The sequence below is a fragment of the Crinia signifera genome, chromosome 6 (genome assembly GCF_055691185.1).
Source record: "Crinia signifera chromosome 6, ASM5569118v1, whole genome shotgun sequence".
In the NCBI taxonomy this organism is placed as follows: Eukaryota; Metazoa; Chordata; class Amphibia; order Anura; family Myobatrachidae; genus Crinia; species Crinia signifera.
The window spans coordinates 9,118,100-9,138,145 of NC_139222.1; the positions used below are offsets into that span (position 1 = coordinate 9,118,100).

A 20,046-nucleotide genomic window follows, 5' to 3' on the forward strand; every position below is an offset into this window, starting at 1 on the left:
ACACACTGAGCGGTTTTCCCCCCTGCCCGGCGCTGTCAACGGGGGCGGACGGCTTTCCATAGTTTCGGAGCTATGGAAAGCCGTCCACAAAGTCGTTCATCCTAAATCCGACACTGCAGATGTGTTCAGGGCAGCAGCCTCAGCGCCTCCTTTAACTGCTGACAGTCGCCCCACCCTTTGGTATGCAGAGATCACCACAGGGAGATCAATCACTAATCAGGCAGGTTATCTTGAGTCCTGAAGTTTCAGTTTACACGTCAAACCAGTAGATGGCGCACTAAGACAAAAATACTACCTGCTATGGTTAAGCAGGATGCCAGTTGATTAAGATCATGGAGCCGAGGGTCATGTTGTTTGCAACCTCTCCAGTATTAGGTAATTAGTTCCGCTGAGCAGTAACAAAACAGAAGGCAAACGCTAATATATAATAAAATGGTTTAATCGATGATTATCATTTTACTACATTTTATTTCAGTCATTCTGAATAGTAACTTGGAAACATAAGTGCAGACAATTAAGAGAGACAAGAAATATAAAGTAGTACATATGATACAGACATAGCTAATGGCTTAAATCTACCCCGAGGAGTACAGTTACATGGAACATTTTGAAAAGAAATTATTGCAATTATAACATATCGTATAGTAATACATATCAATTCCTTGTGGTGTTTCTACTGCTGCCTGGTTTTGTGTGTAAAACATTTCCCACTATCAGGGCACGGAAACTGTTTCTACTCCATGATGAGTGCTCTGATGTTTAACTAGACATGATCTCTTTCTAAAACATTTATCGCACTCCGAACATGAAAACGGCCACTCGCCTCTGTGAATTATCTGATGGTGATCAAGATCGGATTTCTGTGTAAAACATTTCTCACACTCAAGGCACTTATAAGGCTTCTCACCGGTGTGGGTTCTCTGGTGTCTAATTAGATTTGATTTCATTGTAAAAGATTTCCCACAATCTAAACACGGAAAGGGCTTCTCTCCTGTGTGACATCTCCGATGTTTGACGAAAGCTGAATTATCTGTAAAACATTTCCCACACTCAGAGCACGGAAATGGCCTCTCGCTTGTGTGAGTTCTCTTATGTATACCAAGAGCTGTTTTTTGTGAAAAACATTTTCCACATTCTGAACAAGGAAATGGCTTCTCACCCGTGTGACTTCTCTGGTGTATAACCAGCGCTGATTTTTGTATAAAACCTTTTCCACACTCTGCACACGGAAACGGCTTCTCGCCGGTGTGATTTCTCAGGTGTCTAACAAGATTTGATTTTTGTATAAAGCATTTGCCACACTCAGTACATGAAAACGGCTTCTCACCTGTGTGACTCCTCTGATGTCGGACAAGATAAGATTTTTTTATAAAAATTTTCCCACATTCATAACATGAAAATAATGTAGTATTTATGTGGCCTGTACTATGTATAATACTAACTGAGTTATCAGGACATTCCTCCTGGGTATCAGATGATTTATCGTCACTGTAAACTACTGGACGTATATTGGGGCTCTCTCCTGTATACTCTTCTGTGATGATGTCATCTTCTGTTTTCCACTCTGGTGACAACTTGAGACGTTCCTCGTGGCCATCTGCTGGAAATTAAATAAATATTTGTATAATTGGCGAAAATTCACTCGTAGTGGTGGGCCAGGAGACATGTATGGAATGGACTGTGTCAGAACAGGATAGAGGGGGTAGGGCTGGACAGAGTGGAGGCTGGACCTGGGGAACGAGATTGAGGTGACCCTAGTATTTAATAATAACAGTAGACATGTGTACAAATGAGGAACATACTGCCCTGCCCCAAACATCAATAATTGGATCGCCATGGATACTTCTTAGATTTAAGGTGATTCGTCTCCAGTTGATCATGTGACTGCCTGGAATCACGTATTATTGGCTAAGGAACATGTGGTCATGTAAACACAGATAGACATCACTTCAGTGCTCACTATAAGTGTAGTATCTCAAGGTCTTGTGATTCTGTGCCCGGACTGCTCCTCGACCTTCCTGCTTTGTGGCTTCCCTGTCTTCCCAATTGGATTCTATCCACAACTGACTATCACCTACCTTGACCACTGCCTTGGACTTTGATCACCATTGATAGCTATCAGTCCTGACCACTGCCTTGGACTTTGACTACCATTGATAGCTATCTCTCCTGACCACTGCCTTGGACTTTGACCAACATGGATAACTATAAATCCTGACCACTGCCTTGGACTTTGACTATCATTGATAGCTATCGGCCCTGACCACTGCTTTGGACTTTGATCACCATTAATAGCTATCTGTCCTGACCACTGCCTTGGACTTTGACCACCACTAATAGCTATCTGTCCTAACCACTGTCTTGGACTTTCACAATGGATAATTATTGGTCCTGACCACTACCTTGGGCTTTGACCACCATTGATAGCTATATGTCCTGACCACTGCCTTGGACTTTGACCATTATGAAAAGCTATCGGTCCTGACCACTGCCTTGGATTTTGAGACAACCATTGATAGCTATTTGTCCTGACCACTGCCTTGGACTTTCACCATACAAAACTATTGGTCCAGACCACTACCTTGGACTTTGACTACCATTGATAGCTATCTGTCCTGACCACTGCCTTGGACTTTGACCATGGATAGCTATCGGCCCTGACCACTGCTTTGGACTTTGACTACCATTGATAGCTATCTTTCCTGACTACTGCCTTGGACTTTGACCACCATGGATAACTATTGATACTGACCACTGCCTTGGACTTTGACTACCATTGATAGCTATCTGACCTGACCACTTCCTTGGACTTTGACTACCATTGATAGCTATCTGTCCTGACCACTGTCTTGGACTTTCACAATGGATAATTATTGGTCCTGACCACTTCCTTGGGCTTTGACCACCATTGATAGCTATCAGCCCTGACCACTGCTTTGGACTTTGACCACCATGGAAAGCTATCGGTCCTGACCACTGCCTTGGACTTTGACCACCATTGATAGCTATGGGCCCTGACCACTGCCTTGGACTTTGACCACCATGGAAAGCTATCGGTCCTGACCACTGCCTTGGACTTTGACCACCATTGATAGCTATGGGCCCTGACCACTGCCTTGGACTTTGACCACCTAGGGCAGTGACAGAAGAGGGGTTGCGGTAAGAGATTAGCGCAGTGACAAAACAAATTAGTGATTATTACTCACCTGTGCTGATATCTGTAGGGATTTCCTCCTCCTTACACTGCTGGTCACCTATTGCATACGTCTCCTCTTCCTCTTTTATATCTTCGACTTTAATAATTATAAGATCTTCAAACTAAATAGATGAATAAAATATTCATAGATCATATATTGTAGAGTGACTTATTTGGTGAGACCCTCATTAGTCCCACCTACCTGATCCTCCTGTGGGACACTGTGATTCTTCTCTGTGTGGTCCTGGGAATACAGTGGACGGGGACATCTCTCTGGGGTATTCCTGTTACTGGGCCCATCTGTAGGAGACACACAGTGACTGAGGACATTGTATATATGTGATTATCCTGGGAATACAGGTGACGGGGACATCTCTCTGGGGTATTACTGTTACTGGGCCCATCTGTAGGAGACACACAGTGACTGAGGACATTGTATATATGTGATTATCCTGGGAATACAGGTGACGGGGACATCTCTCTGGGGTATCTCTGTTACTGGGCCCATCTGTAGGAGACACACAGTGACTGAGGACATGGTATGTATGTGATTATCCTGGAAATACAGAGGACGGGGACATCTCTCTTGGGTATTCCTGTTACTGGCCCCATCTGTAGGAGACACACAGTGACTGAGGACATGGTATGTATGTGATTATCCTGGGAATACAGAGGACGGGGACATCTCTCTGGGGTATTCCTGATACTGGGCCCATCTGTAGGAGACACACAGTGACTGAGGACATGGTATGTATGTGATTATCCTGGAAATACAGAGGACGGGGACATCTCTCTGGGGTATTCCTGTTACTGGCCCCATCTGTAGGAGACACACAGTGACTGAGGACATTGTATATATGTGATTATCCTGGGAATACAGAGGATGGGGACATCTCTCTGGGGTATTCCTGTTACTGGGCCCATCTGTAGGAGACACGCAGTGACTGAGGACATGGTTTATATGTGATTATCCTGGGAATACAGAGGACGAGGACATCTCTCTGGGGTATTCCTGTTACTGGCCCCATCTGTAGGAGACACGCAGTGACTGAGTACATTGTATATATGTGATTATCCTGGGAATACAGAGGACAGGGACATCTCTCTGGGGTATTTCTGTTACTGGACACACAGTGACTGAGGACATGGAATATATGTGATTATCCTGGGAATACAGAGGACGGGGACATCTCTCTGGGGTATTCCTGTTACTGGGCCCATCTGTAGGAGACACACAGTGACTGAGGACATGGTATATATGTGATTATCCTGGGAATACAGAGGACGGGGACATCTCTCTGGGGTATTCCTGTTACTGGGCCCATCTGTAGGAGACACGCAGTGACTGAGGACATTGTATATATGTGATTATCCTGGGAATACAGAGGACGGGGACATCTCTCTGAGGTATTCCTGTTACTGGGCCCATCTGTAGGAGACACACAGTGACTGAGTACATTTGATTAGCATATGCTGGGTGTATATACAGTATATATGGGACCCCCATACCTGCTCTCCCCTGTACAATAAATGTATCCTCTTACCCAGTGATGTGAGGGGCCGGTGATTCTCCATCATCACGTCCTTGTACAGACCCCTGTGTTCCTCTATATACTCTGACTCCTCCATAGAGAGATAGACAGTGACATCCTCACACCTTATAGGAACCTGACACACACAATGATACAGTCATCACCCAGACACATCCCCCGGTGTTACTGTATAATGTCCCATTCCCAGCAGTCAACTCTCCGGTCACATCCCCCGATGTTACTGTATAACATCCCATTCACAGCAGTCACCTCTCCAGTTACATCCCCCGGTGTTACTGTATAATGCCCCATTCTCAGCAGTCACATCCCCCAGTTTTACTGTATAACGTCTCATTCCCAGCAGTAACATCTCCGGTCACATCCCCCAGTGTTACTATAAAACGTCCCATTCCCAGCAGTCACCTTTCCTGTCACATCCCCCGGTGTTACTGTATAAAGTCCCATTCCCAGCAGTCACCTCTCCGGTCACATCCCCCGGTGTTACTGTATAACGTCCCATTCCCAGCAGTCACCTCTCTGGTCACATCCCCCGGTGTTACTGTATAATGTCCCATTCCCAGCAGTCACCTCTCTGGTCACATCCCCCGTGTTACTGTATAACGTCCCAGTCACATCCCCCGGTGTTACTGTATAACGTCCCATTCCCAGTAGTCACCTCTCCGGTCACATCCCCCGGTGTTACTGTATAACGTCCCATTCCCAGCAGTCACCTCTCTGGTCACATCCCCCCGGTGTTACTGTATAACGTCCCATTTCCAGCAGTCACCTCTCCGGTAACATCCCCCGGTGTTACTGTATAACGTCCCATTCCCAGCAGTCACCTTTACGGTCACATCCCCCGGTGTTACTGTATAACGTCCCATTCCAAGCGGTCACCTCTCTGGTCACATCCCCCAGTGTTACTGTATAATGACCCATTCCCAGCAGTCACCTCTCCGGTCACATCCCCTGGTGTTACTGTATAACGTCCCATTCCCAGCAGTCACCTCTCCGGTCACATCATCCGGTGTTACTGTATAACGTCCCATTACCAGCAGTCACTTTTACAGTCACATCCCCCAATGTTACTATATAACGTCCCATTCCCAGTCACCTCTCCGGTCACATCCCCCCAGTGTTACTGTATAACGTCCCATTCCCAGCAGTCACCTCTCCGGTCACATCCCCCGGTGTTACTGTATAACGTCCCATTCCCAGCAGCCACCTCTACTGTCACATCCCCTAGTGTTACTGTATAACGTCCCATTCCCAGCAGTCACCTTTACGGTCACATCCCCCCGGTGTTTCTGTATAACGTCCCATTCCCAGCAGTCACCTCTCAGGTCACATCCCTCGGTGTTACTTTATAACGTCCCATTCCCAGCAGTCACCTTTACGGTCACATCCCCCCGGTGTTACTGTATAACGTCCCATTCTCAGCAGTCACCTCTCCGGTCACATCCCCCGGTGTTACTGTATAACGTCCCATTCCCAGCAGCCACCTCTCCTGTCACATCCCCTTAGTGTTACTGTATAACGTCCCATTCCCAGCAGTCACCTTTATGGTCACATCCCCCCTGTGTTACTGTATAACGTCCCATTCCCAGCAGTCACCTCTCCGGTCACATCCCCCAGTGTTACTGTATAACGTCCCATTCCCAGCTGTCACCTCTCCAGTCACATCCCCCCGGTGTTACTGTATAGCATCCCATTCCCAGCAGTCACCTCTGTGGTCACATCCCCCGTGTTACTGTATAACGTCCCAGTCACATCCCCCGGTGTTACTGTATAACGTCCCATTCCCAGTAGTCACCTCTCCGGTCACATCCCCCGGTGTTACTGTATAACGTCCCATTCCCAGCAGTCACCTCTCTGGTCACATCCCCCCCGGTGTTACTGTATAACGTCCCATTTCCAGCAGTCACCTCTCCGGTAACATCCCCCTGTGTTACTGTATAACATCCCATTCCCAGCAGTCACCTTTATGGTCACATCCCCCGGTGTTACTGTATAACGTCCCATTCCAAGCAGTCACCTCTCTGGTCACATCCCCCAGTGTTACTGTATAACGTCCCATTCCCAGCAGTCACCTCTCCGGTCACAACCCCCGGTGTTACTGTATAACGTCATATTCCTAGCAGTCACCTCTCCGTCACATCATCCGGTGTTACTGTATAACGTCCCATTACCAGCAGTCACCTTTACAGTCACATCCCCCAATGTTACTATATAACGTCCCATTCCCAGTCACCTCTCCGGTCACATCCCCCGGTGTTACTGTATAACGTCCCATTCCCAGCAGTCACCTCTCCGGTCACATCCCCCGGTGTTACTGTATAACGTCCCATTCTCAGCAGTCACCTCTCCGGTCACATCCCCCGGTGTTACTGTATAACGTCCCATTCCCAGCAGCCACCTCTCCTGTCACATTCCCCAGTGTTACTGTATAACGTCCCATTCCCAGCAGTCACCTCTCCGGTCACATCCCCCCTGGTGTTACTGTATAACGTCCCATTCCCAGCAGTCACCTCTCCGGTCACATCCCCCAGTGTTACTGTATAATGTCCCATTCCCAGCAGTCACCTCTCCGGTCACATCCCACGGTGTTACTGTATAACGTCCCATTCCCAGCAGTCACCTTTACGGTCACATCCCCAATGTTACTATATAACGTCCCATTTCCAGCAGTCACCTCTCCGGTCACATCCCCCGGTGTTACTGTATAACCTCCCATTCCCATCAGTCACCTCTCCTGTCACATCCCCCAGTGTTACTGTATAACGTTCCATTCCCAGCAGTCACCTCTCCGGTCACATCCCCCGGTGTTACTGTGTAACGCCCCTTTCCCAGCAGTCACCTCTCCGGTCACATCCCCCGGTGTTACTGTATAACGCCCCTTTCCCAGCAGTCACCTCTCCGGTCACATCCCCCGGTGTTACTGTATAACGCCCCATTCCCAGCAGTCACCTCTCCGGTCACATCCTCCAGGTGTTACTGTATAACGTCCCATTCCCAGCAGTCACCTCTCCGGTCACATCCCCCGGTGTTACTGTATAACGTCCCATTCCCAGCAGTCACCTCTCCGGTCACATCCCCGGTGTTACTGTATAACGTCCCATTCCCAGCAGTCACCTCTCCTGTCACATCCCCCGGTGTTACTGTATAACGTCCCATTCCCAGCAGTCACCTCTCCGGTCACATCCCCCGGTGTTACTGTATAACCTCCCATTTCCAGCAGTCACATCCCCCGGTGTAACTGTATAACGTCCCATTCCCAGCAGTCACCTCTCCGGTCACATCTCCGGTGTTACTGTATAACGTCCCATTCCCAGCAGTCACCTCTCTGGTTACATCCCCCGGTGTTACTGTATAACATCCCATTCCCAGCAGTCACCTCTCCGGTCACATCCCCGGTGTTACTGTATAACGTCCCATTCCCAGCAGTCACCTTTACGGTCACATCCCCCAGTGTTACTGTATAACGTCCCATTCCCAGCAGCCACCTCTCCGGTCACATTCCCCGGTGTTACTGTATAATGTCCCATTCCCAGCAGACACCTCTCCGGTCACATCCCCCGGTGTTACTGTATAACGTCCCATTCCCAGCAGTCACCTCTCTGGTAACATCCCCCGGTGTTACTGTATACTGTCCTATTCCAGCAGTCACCTCCCCCGATGTTACTGTATAATGTCCCCATTCCCAGCAGTCACCTCTCCGGTCACATTCCCCGGTGTTACTGTATAACGTCCCATTCCCAGCAGTCACCTCTCCGGTCACATCCCCCGGTGTTACTGTATAATGCCCCATTCCCAGCAGTCACCTCTCTGGTCACATCCCCCGGTGTTACTGTATAACGTCCCATTCCCAGCAGTCACCTTTACGGTCACATCCCCCGGTGTTACTGTAACGTCCCATTCCCAGCAGTCACCTTTACGGTCACATCCCCCGGTGTTACTGTATAACGTCCCATTCCCAGCAGTCACCTCTCCGGTCACATCCCCCGGTGTTACTGTATAACGTCCCATTCCCAGCAGTCACCTCTCCGGTAACATCCCCCGGTGTTACTGTATAACGTCCCATTCCCAGCAGTCACCTCTCCGGTCACATCCCCCGGTGTTACTGTATAACGTCCTATTCCCAGCAATCACCTCTCCGGTCACATCCCCCGGTGTTACTGTATAACGTCCCATTCCCAGCAGTCACCTCTCCAGTCACATCCCCCGGTGTTACTGTATAACGTCCCATTCCCAGCAGTCACCTCTCCGGTCACATCCCCCGGTGTTACTGTATAACGTCCCATTCCCAGCAGTCACCTCTCCTGTCACATCCCCGGTGTTACTGTATAACGTCCCATTCCCAGCAGTCACCTCTCCTGTCACATCCCCCGGTGTTACTGTATAACGTCCCATTCCCAGCAGTCACCTCTCCTGTCACATCCCCGGTGTTACTGTATAACGTCCCATTCCCAGCACTCACCTCTCCGGTCACATCCCCCCGGTGTTACTGTATAACGTCCCATTCCCAGCAGTCATCTCTCCGGTCACATCCCCCGGTGTTACTGTATAACGTCCCATTCCCAGCAGTCACCTCTCCGGTCACATCCCCCTGTGTTACTGTATAACGTCCCATTCCCAGCAGTCATCTCTCCGGTCACATCCCCCGGTGTTACTGTATAATGTCCCATTCCCAGCAGTCACCTCTCCGGTCACATCCCCCGGTGTTACTGTATAACGTCCCATTCCCAGCAGTCACCTCTCCGGTCACATCCCCCGGTGTTACTGTATAACGTCCCATTCCCAGCAGTCACCTCTCCGGTCACATCCCCAATGTTACTATATGGTATACAGTCACTAGCTCGTCATGCATTGGGTCGATAGGGCTTAGGTCAACACCTGAAAAAAGGTTGACATGGCTTTAGGTCGACATGTTCATAAGGTTGACACATGCATTATGTTGACAATGGGAAGGTCGACAGGTTTTTCACGATAATTATTTTAGCAGACTTGTGATGACAGGCGGTATATTACACACTACCATTTACTAGGGCGCGGTGGGAGAATATAACAGAGTGCCGAGCGCAACATGAAAAACCCATGTCGACCACTGTATAGGTGGGACATGGGGGGTTAGCTGCATGGAGCAGGGGAGAGGGTCTGGGAGGAGGGATTAGGGGAGGTGGGAGAAGGGTCTGGGAGGAGGGATTAGGGGAGGTGGGAGAGGGGTCTGGGAGGAGGGATTAGGGGAGGTGAGAGAGGGGTCTGGGAGGAGGGATTAGGGAAGGTGGGAGAGGGGTCTGGGAGGAGGGATTAGGGGAGGTGGGAGAGGGGTCTGGGAGGAGGGATTAGGGAAGTGGGAGAGGGGTCTGGGAGGAGGGATTAGGGAAGGTGGGAGAGGGGTCTGGGAGTAGGGATTAGGGAAGTGGGAGAGGGGTCTGGGAGGAGGGATTAGGGGAGGTGGGAGAGGGGTCTGGGAGTAGGGATTAGGGGAGGTGGGAGAGGGGTCTGGGAGTAGGGATTAGGGAAGTGGGAGAGGGGTCTGGGAGGAGGGATTAGGGAAGGTGGGAGAGGGGTCTGGGAGTAGGGATTAGGGAAGTGGGAGAGGGGTCTGGGAGGAGGGATTAGGGGAGGTGTGAGAGGGGTCTGGGAGTAGGGATTAGGGGAGGTGGGAGAGAGGTCTGGGAGGAGGGATTAGGGGAGGTGGGAGAGGGGTCTGGGAGGAGGGATTAGGGGAGGTGGGAGAGGGGTCTGGGAGTAGGAATTAGGGGAGGTGGGAGAGGGGTCTGGCAGGAGGGATTAGGGGAGGTGGGAGAGGGGTCTGGGAGGAGGGATTAGGGAAGTGGGAGAGGGGTCTGGGAGTAGGGATTAGGCAAGGTGGGAGAGGGGTCTGGGAGAAGGGATTAGGGGAGGTGGGAGAGGGGTCTGGGAGTAGGAATTAGGGGAGGTGGGAGAGGGGTCTGGGAGGAGGGATTAGGGGAGGTGGGAGAGGGGTCTGGGAGGAGGGATTAGGGTAGTGGGAGAGGGGTCTGGGAGTAGGGGTTAGGCAAGGTGGGAGAGGGGTCTGGGAGGAGGGATTAGGGGAGGTGGGAGAGGGGTCTGGGAGGAGGGATTATGGAAGTGGGAGAGGGGTCTGGGAGTAAGGATTAGGGGAGGTGGGAGAGGGGTCTGGGAGGAGGGATTAGGGAAGTGGGAGAGGGGTCTGGGAGGAGGGATTAGGAGAGGTGGGAGAGGGGTCTGGGAGTAGGAATTAGGGGAGGTGGGAGAGGGGTCTGGGAGGAGGGATTAGGGAAGTGGGAGAGGGGTCTGGGAGGAGGGATTAGGGGAGGTGGGAGAGGGGTCTGGCAGGAGGGATTAGGGGAGGTGGGAGAGGGGTCTGGGAGGAGGGATTAGGGGACGTGGGAGAGGGGTCTGGGAGGAGGGATTAGGGGAGGTGGGAGAGGGGTCTGGGAGTAGGGATTAGGGGAGGTGGGAGAGGGGTCTGGGAGGAGGGATTAGGGGAGGTGGGAGAGGTGTCTGGGAGTAGGGATTAGGGGAGGTGGGAGAGGGGTCTGGGAGGAGGGATTAGGGGAGGTGGGAGAGGGGTCTGGGAGGAGGGATTAGGGGAGGTGAGAGAGGGGTCTGGGAGGAGGGATTAGGGAAGGTGGGAGAGGGGTCTGGGAGGAGGTATTAGGGGAGGTGGGAGAGGGGTCTGGGAGGAGGGATTAGGGGAGGTGGGAGAGGGGTCTGGGAGGAGGGATTAGGGAAGTGGGAGAGGGGTCTGGGAGGAGGGATTAGGGAAGGTGGGAGAGGGGTCTGGGAGTAGGGATTAGGGAAGTGGGAGAGGGGTCTGGGAGGAGGGATTAGGGGAGGTGGGAGAGGGGTCTGGGAGTAGGGATTAGGGGAGGTGGGAGAGGGGTCTGGGAGTAGGGATTAGGGAAGTGGGAGAGGGGTCTGGGAGGAGGGATTAGGGAAGGTGGGAGAGGGGTCTGGGAGTAGGGATTAGGGAAGTGGGAGAGGGGTCTGGGAGGAGGGATTAGGGGAGGTGTGAGAGGGGTCTGGGAGTAGGGATTAGGGGAGGTGGGAGAGAGGTCTGGGAGGAGGGATTAGGGGAGGTGGGAGAGGGGTCTGGGAGGAGGGATTAGGGGAGGTGGGAGAGGGGTCTGGGAGTAGGAATTAGGGGAGGTGGGAGAGGGGTCTGGCAGGAGGGATTAGGGGAGGTGGGAGAGGGGTCTGGGAGGAGGGATTAGGGAAGTGGGAGAGGGGTCTGGGAGTAGGGATTAGGCAAGGTGGGAGAGGGGTCTGGGAGAAGGGATTAGGGGAGGTGGGAGAGGGGTCTGGGAGTAGGAATTAGGGGAGGTGGGAGAGGGGTCTGGGAGGAGGGATTAGGGGAGGTGGGAGAGGGGTCTGGGAGGAGGGATTAGGGTAGTGGGAGAGGGGTCTGGGAGTAGGGGTTAGGCAAGGTGGGAGAGGGGTCTGGGAGGAGGGATTAGGGGAGGTGGGAGAGGGGTCTGGGAGGAGGGATTATGGAAGTGGGAGAGGGGTCTGGGAGTAAGGATTAGGGGAGGTGGGAGAGGGGTCTGGGAGGAGGGATTAGGGAAGTGGGAGAGGGGTCTGGGAGGAGGGATTAGGAGAGGTGGGAGAGGGGTCTGGGAGTAGGAATTAGGGGAGGTGGGAGAGGGGTCTGGGAGGAGGGATTAGGGAAGTGGGAGAGGGGTCTGGGAGGAGGGATTAGGGGAGGTGGGAGAGGGGTCTGGCAGGAGGGATTAGGGGAGGTGGGAGAGGGGTCTGGGAGGAGGGATTAGGGGACGTGGGAGAGGGGTCTGGGAGGAGGGATTAGGGGAGGTGGGAGAGGGGTCTGGGAGTAGGGATTAGGGGAGGTGGGAGAGGGGTCTGGGAGGAGGGATTAGGGGAGGTGGGAGAGGGGTCTGGGAGTAGGGATTAGGGGAGGTGGGAGAGGGGTCTGGGAGTAGGGATTAGGGGAGGTGGGAGAGGGGTCTGGGAGGAGGGATTAGGGAAGGTGGGAGAGGGGTCTGGGAGGAGGGATTAGGGGAGGTGGGAGAGGGGTCTGGGAGTAGGAATTAGGGGAGGTGGGAGAGGGGTCTGGGAGGAGGGATTAGGGGAGGTGGGAGAGGGGTCTGGGAGTAGGGATTAGGGGAGGTGGGAGAGGGGTCTGGGAGGAGGGATTAGGGAAGGTGGGAGAGGGGTCTGGGAGGAGGGATTAGGGAAGGTGGGAGAGGGGTCTGGGAGGAGGGATTAGGGGAGGTGGGAGAGGGGTCTGGGAGGAGGGATTAGGGGAGGTGGGAGAGGGGTCTGGCAGGAGGGATTAGGGGAGGTGGGAGAGGGGTCTGGCAGGAGGGATTAGGGGAGGTGGGAGAGGGGTCTGGGAGGAGGGATTAGGGGAGGTGGGAGAGGGGTCTGGGAGGAGGGATTAGGGGAGGTGGGAGAGGGGTCTGGGAGGAGGGATTAGGGGAGGTGGGAGAGGGGTTTGGGAGGAGGGATTAGGGGAGGTGGGAGAGGGGTCTGAGAGGAGGGATTAGGGGAGGTGGGAGAGGGGTCTGAGAGGAGGGATTAGGGGAGGTGGGAGAGGGGTCTGGGAGGAGGGATTAGGGGAGGTGTGAGAGGGGTCTGGCAGGAGGGATTAGGGGAGGTGGGAGAGGGGTCTGGGAGGAGGGATTAGGGGAGATGGGAGAGGGGTCTGGGAGGAGGGATTAGGGCAGGTGGGAGAGGGGTCTGGGAGGAGGGATTAGGGGAGGTGGGAGAGGGGTCTGGCAGGAGGGATTAGGGGAGGTGGGAGAGGGGTCTGGGAGGAGGGATTAGGGGAGGTGGGAGAGGGCCGGGGTCTGGGAGGAGGGATTAGGAATGATCGGGGGGACATGGAGTAGGGAATGGGATGGGAAAGGAAGTTGGTCAGGATAGTGAAGATGGACTGGTGAATCTATAGGAAACATAATTGTATATATCTATACACTACAACCATATAATGCACCCATAAGTAACAGCATGCATAGGATCATTACCCCCTCCAGAAAGCACTCTTCACATTAGAATAGCTGCTCGCCTCATGTTGTATTGCTTCAGATACACGAGAAAATGGCCGCCGACCTACTGGATGAAAAGCCTGTCGTATTGCTGTAGATCTCTGAGGTACAGATTACACCTCTATACTTACCTAGAGACGTCAGGGCGACAACGAGGGGAACAATGGGGTGTAAGAGCGGCTTTATCGTCTCCTTTCTATAGAATACCTGCACCACAACAAAATGTCCGCCGCTCCCCTGCACTGAGGACAAATGTGTGCCCTGTGCTGACTTAAAATGTCATTTAGTTCCTGCAGGACAGCGCAGACCAATAGACGCCATGGGGGCGTGGTTAACGCTTTGCAAAAAGATGTTTGGTACTAGGGGAGTGGCAGCCATTTTGTTGGAGTCTAGTTGTTCAATTTGTGTCAAGATTCGAGAAGCATTTAAAATTTCTATGTATATACTTGAGGAAGGTCACCTGAGGATAAGTCATGGTGACTGTTAATTTATTTGCAATCATACATTTCATTGTGTAATTTGTATATGAGAAGGGAGGGGATGAGGAGATAGGAGCCCATGCCATGTACTACCCTCTCTCCTGGTGTAACCCAGGCACATATACTACCGCTCTCTCCTGCTGTAACCCAGGCACATATACTACCGCTCTCTCCCTGTGTAACCCAGGCACATATACTACCGCTCTCTCCTGCTGTAACCCAGGCACATATACTACCCGCTCTCTCCTGGTGTAACCCAGGCACATATACTGCTGCTCTCTCCCAGTGTAACCCAGGCACATATACTACTGCTCTCTCCTGCTGTAACCCAGGCACATGTACTACCGCTCTCTCCCGGTGTAACCCAGGCACATATACTACCCGCTCTCTCCTGGTGTAACCCAGGCACATATACTACTGCTCTCTCCTGCTGTAACCCAGGCACATGTACTACCGCTCTCTCCCGGTGTAACCCAGGCACATATACTACCCGCTCTCTCCTGGTGTAACCCAGGCACATATACTACTGCTCTCTCCTGCTGTAACCCAGGCACATGTACTACCGCTCTCTCCTGCTGTAACCCAGGCACATGTACTACCGCTCTCTCCCGGTGTAACCCAGGGTTGCCGACTTTAAGATTCTCCTCTCCGGGAGAAGCCCGGAGAGGAGAGTTTCAGCAGCCGCTCAGGGGGCGGGGCTTACGAATGACATCATAAGCCCCGCCCCCATGTTGTTAAAGCAGCGAATTAAGTGATCTCCGTGGAGGGGGCGGGGCTAAAAGGACGCGAATTTGCCGTTTTAGCTCCGCCCCCTCCTCTGAGACCCCAGGATTGCGGCATTTTAATGCCGCAATCCAGGGGTCAGCGGGGGTCCCCCCTGAATCAGGGAGGGTTGCCCACCCTTCCGGGGGCCGGGAGGGGGTACCCGATTTTCGGGAGACTCCCGGAAATTCCGGGAGGGTCGGCAACCCTGGTGTAACCCAGGCACATGTACTACCGCTCCCTCCCGGTGTAACCCAGGCACATGTACTACCGCTCTCTCCCGGTGTAACCCAGGCACATGTACTACCGCTCCCTCCCGGTGTAACCCAGGCACATATACTACCGCTCCCTCCCGGTGTAACCCAGGCACATGTACTACCGCTCTCTCCCGGTGTAACCCAGGCACATATACTACCGCTCCCTCCCGGTGTAACCCAGGCACATATACTACCGCTCTCTCCCGGTGTAACCCAGGCACATATACTACCGCTCCCTCCCGGTGTAACCCAGGCACATATGCTACCGCTCCCTCCCGGTGTAACCCAGGCACATATACTACCGCTCTCTCCCGATGTAACCCAGGCACATATACTACCGCTCCCTCTCGGTGTAACCCAGGCACATATACTACCGCTCTCTCCCGGTGTAACCCAGGCACATATACTACCGCTCCCTCCCGGTGTAACCCAGGCACATGTACTACCGCTCTCTCCTGGTGTAACCCAGGCACATATACTACCGCTCCCTCCCGGTGTAACCCAGGCACATATACTACCGCTCTCTCCTGGTGTAACCCAGGCACATATACTACCGCTCCCTCCCGGTGTAACCCAGGCACATGTACTACCGCTCTCTCCCGGTGTAACCCAGGCACATATACTACCGCTCTCTCCTGCTGTAGCCCAGGCACATGTACTACCGCTCTCTCCCGGTGTAACCCAGGCACATATACTACCGCTCTCTCCTGCTGTAGCCCAGGCACATGTACTACCGCTCTCTCCCGGTGTAACCCAGGCACATACACTACCGCTCTCTCCCGCTGTGACCCAGTCACATATACTAGTGCTCTCTCCCGATGTAACCCAGGCACATGTACTACCGCTCTCTTCCGCTGTAACCCAGGTACATATACTACTGCTCTCTCCCGCAGTAACCCAGGCACATATACTACCGCTCTCCTGCTGTAACCCAGGCACATATACTACCGCTCTCTCCCGGTATAACCCAGGCACATATACTACCGCTCCCTCCCGGTGTAACCCAGGCACATATACTACCGCTCTCTCCTGGTGTAACCCAGGCACATATACTACCGCTCTCTCCTGCTGTAACCCGGGCACATATACTACCGCTCTCTCCCGCTGTAACCCGGGCACATGTACTACCGCTCTCTCCCGCTGTAACCAGGCACATGTACTACCGCTCTCTCCCGGTGTAACCAGGCACATATACTACTGCTCTCTCCCGCTGTAACCCAGGCACATATACTACCGCTCTCTCCCGGTGTAACCCAGGCACATATACTACTGCTCTCTTCCGCTGTAACCCAGGCACATATACTACTGTTCTCTCCTGGTGTAACCCAGGCACATATACTTCCGCTCCCTCCCGGTGTAACCCAGGCACATGTACTACCGCTCTCTCCCGGTGTAACCCAGGCACATATACTACTGCTCTCTCCTGCTGTAGCCCAGGCACATATACTACCGCTCTCTCCCGATGTAACCCAGGCACATATACTACCGCTCTCTCCTGCTGTAGCCTAGGCACATGTACTACCGCTCTCTCCCGGTGTAACCCAGGCACATACACTACCGCTCTCTCCCGCTGTGACCCAGGCACATGTACTACCGCTCTCTCCCGGTGTAACCCAGGCACATATACTAGTGCTCTCTCCCGGTGTAACCCAGGCACATGTACTACCGCTCTCTTCCGCTGTAACCCAGGTACATATACTACTGCTCTCTCCCGCAGTAACCCAGGCACATATACTACCGCTCCCTCCTGCTGTAACCCAGGCACATATACTACTGCTCTCTCCTGCTGTAACCCAGGCACATATACTACCGCTCTCTACTGGTGTAACCCAGGCACATGTACTACTGCTCTCTTCCGCTGTAACCCAGGTACATATACTACCGCTCCCTCCCGGTGTAACCCAGGCACATGTACTACCGCTCTCTCCCGGTGTAACCCAGGCACATATACTACCGCTCCCTCCCGGTGTAACCCAGGCACATATACTACTGCTCTCTCCTGGTGTAATCCAGGCACATATACTACCGCTCCCTCCCGGTGTAACCCAGGCACATGTACTACCGCTCTCTCCTGGTGTAACCCAGGCACATATACTACCGCTCCCTCCCGGTGTAACCCAGGCACATATACTACCGCTCCCTCCCGGTGTAACCCAGGCACATATACTACCGCTCCCTCCCGGTGTAACCCAGGCACATGTACTACCGCTCTGTCTGTTATAACGGTGACATAGGGTAAGGAATTTGATGGAAGATGAAATCCCCCATAGTTACTGGCCAGAGCTTTGGGGCATCAATAATCACTTTGAGCCAAGATATAACTCAGCGGCTGGTGCCAAGGGGATGCAGTCAATTTCCCGGCGTCCAAAATACCGACCGCCGAAATCCCGAAACACTCTCCCTCCATGGGTGTCCACGACACCCATAAAGGGAGAATAAATTAGTGTGCCAAGGCACCGGGCCCGCTGCGTGGTGAGCGCAGTGAGCCCGCAAGGGGGGGGGGGGTGCTCCACGTCCCCACTTGTCGGGATTTTGGCGGTCGGGATTCCAGCATCGGGATTTTGCACGCCGGGATTCCGACTGCCGGGATTCCATAAAGAATCCATGCCAAGGCCTTATACCAGTGTTTTTCAACCACTGTGCCGTGGCACACTAGTGTGCCTTGAGCTGTTCTAAAGTGTGCCCCCAGATCTAGAGGTGCCCAAACCAGTTTACAGCCCACACCAGTTCAACTGTTAGTTACTGGTCTCTTCTTTTCATGCGAGGGCCAATGTATTTTATTTTTGTTACCTGTGGGGACCAGTGTGATTGTTTTCTTATATGGGCGCCAATAGGTTTTTTTCCTGTGGGGGCCAATGTGTTTTGCCCTGTGGGGTCTCATGGTGTGCCTTGCCAATTTTTAATTTATATTTAGTGTGCCGCAAGGTAAAAAGGTTGAAAATCACTGCCTTATATTTTTTTTTAATCTGACCTCATGATTGCAATTATTGATTGATTAATGAATGACTGCACATTCGTCCAGATTATATCGCGTATGCACGACGCCATCTTGCGATAAAATCCAGGGTCTCTTTTGATAGTTGACCATTCGGAAGTTGATTGACAGGAGTTTAAAGGGAGGGTCTGTGACCAGCTCCGCCCTCGATCCTCACATCTATCCACCCTGTCACCACCCAGCACTTTTCCATCTCTAATGCCGTGCATCTCAATCGCAACAGCACCTTTGTGCATAAACTGTGCGCCGTGCGCAGCATCAAAAACATATTTTACGGGGCCTCATTAGCATAGCAAAAAAAAGTAACTGTCTGGAACGAATCATATTGCCATACAGGGGCAGGAAATACATGTAGATTTTTTTTTTTGTGCAGGGTAAATACTGGCTGCTTTTGCATGTAGCCCACACATTTTAGACCGCTTTATCACTAAACTGCCATTTTGTTTCCAGTTTACACACATCGTTCATGGGCCAGACAATCTGACCCTCCCCTGGACTTATGGGAAGGTGCATTGTCGTGATGGAAAAGGGTACAAGTGCAAGTTCTTGGGACGTACCTGGATATGGCGCCAAAAACTTACGGCAGACATTGGTTAGCATACCAGTCTCCAGTGACGGGGTGCTGCTGCTGCACAAGTGGTACGGTAGCCACATGATTGGTCACAAAAACAGCCATCATCTGCTTGTCCACACGGCAATCGCATCAGAACTTCTGTGGTGGTGAACCTCCAACTGAGGCCCACTGGGCTGGCTGCTGCTCGTCTTTGATGTCCAAACTGTAGATCCAGAAGTCATTGCCACTGATGGGATCCTAGCGTTTGAGCGACTGTCAAGAAACCGGACCAAAATATTTTGGCATCAAGTTACCTGAGCCGCCTTCTACTCTCGTCAGTCCATGGTGGACCCAGCATGCACAAACCTTACTCCTTACGCCAAGCACAAACCTTACTCCTTACGCCAAGCTTTTCGTGGGGTATAAAGTGGATGGATACCAATGAGACTCTTCTCTAACTGGTACATACAGATAGTGGTAGATGCTCAATTAGTCTAGTAATACCATTCAGGTGCATGCAAGGGAGGGGTTAATACTGAGTAAGTAAAAAAAATACATTGTTTCCCCCCAGCACACTGAATGGTATTAGTAACCAATCTTGAACACTACGTGATAATAGAATTCAGAGATATTGGTTACATATAACTGCGCAGGTGTATGCTATGCCCCCAAGCCACGTCAAGGCTTCTCTGTCCCTAGTGCTATATCTAGGTGCAGGGTGCAACACCCCAAAAACCATCATAAGCTAGAAAGCCCAGTGCGGCACGCCAGTGAGATACTATAGTGTTAATATATAATATATATTAGTGATAGGAAGCCGAAGCTATGTATAAAGAGAGAGATAAAATAAAAAAAATGAAATGTAATTAAAATAGTAGAGATAGTGTTAGTGAGGGAAAAGTGTTAATAGAATGTAAGGGCGTGCCGCAGTAAAGCCACCCAGCCCAGGGGCACCGCACCCCACCCCACCCTAAATTGGGTCTACGATTAACCAGCAAGGAGCCACATGATAATGGCTCCTTACTACATATATCTGAACTAAGAGCTACCTACCTTGGAGCAACCCCAGACTACTCCATGCAGGAGGAGATGTGGGTCATGATATGCCACATGGAGTAGTCTGGGGTTGCTCCAAGGTAGGTAGCTCTTAGTTCAGATATACCAAGTAAGGAGCCATTATCATGTGGCTCCTTGCTGACTAATTGCAGACCCAATTTAGGGTAACGGTGGTGTGGGGTGCGGTGCCCCTGGACTGGTT

General features: G+C 52.2%; 1 protein-coding gene across 1 annotated transcript in view; it reads right to left on the bottom strand.

Moving 5' to 3' along the window:
* Positions 1 to 441: 441 nt before the first annotated feature.
* LOC146009912 (uncharacterized) overlaps positions 442 to 20,046 on the bottom strand; it is a 30,171-nt gene continuing 10,566 nt past the window's right edge. Inside the window, exon 8 of the mRNA XM_083150535.1 lies at positions 442 to 1,335. Coding sequence (XP_083006661.1) covers positions 714 to 1,335 — 622 coding nt within the window. The 3' untranslated portion in view covers positions 442 to 713. The remainder of the gene's footprint in view (positions 1,336 to 20,046) is intronic.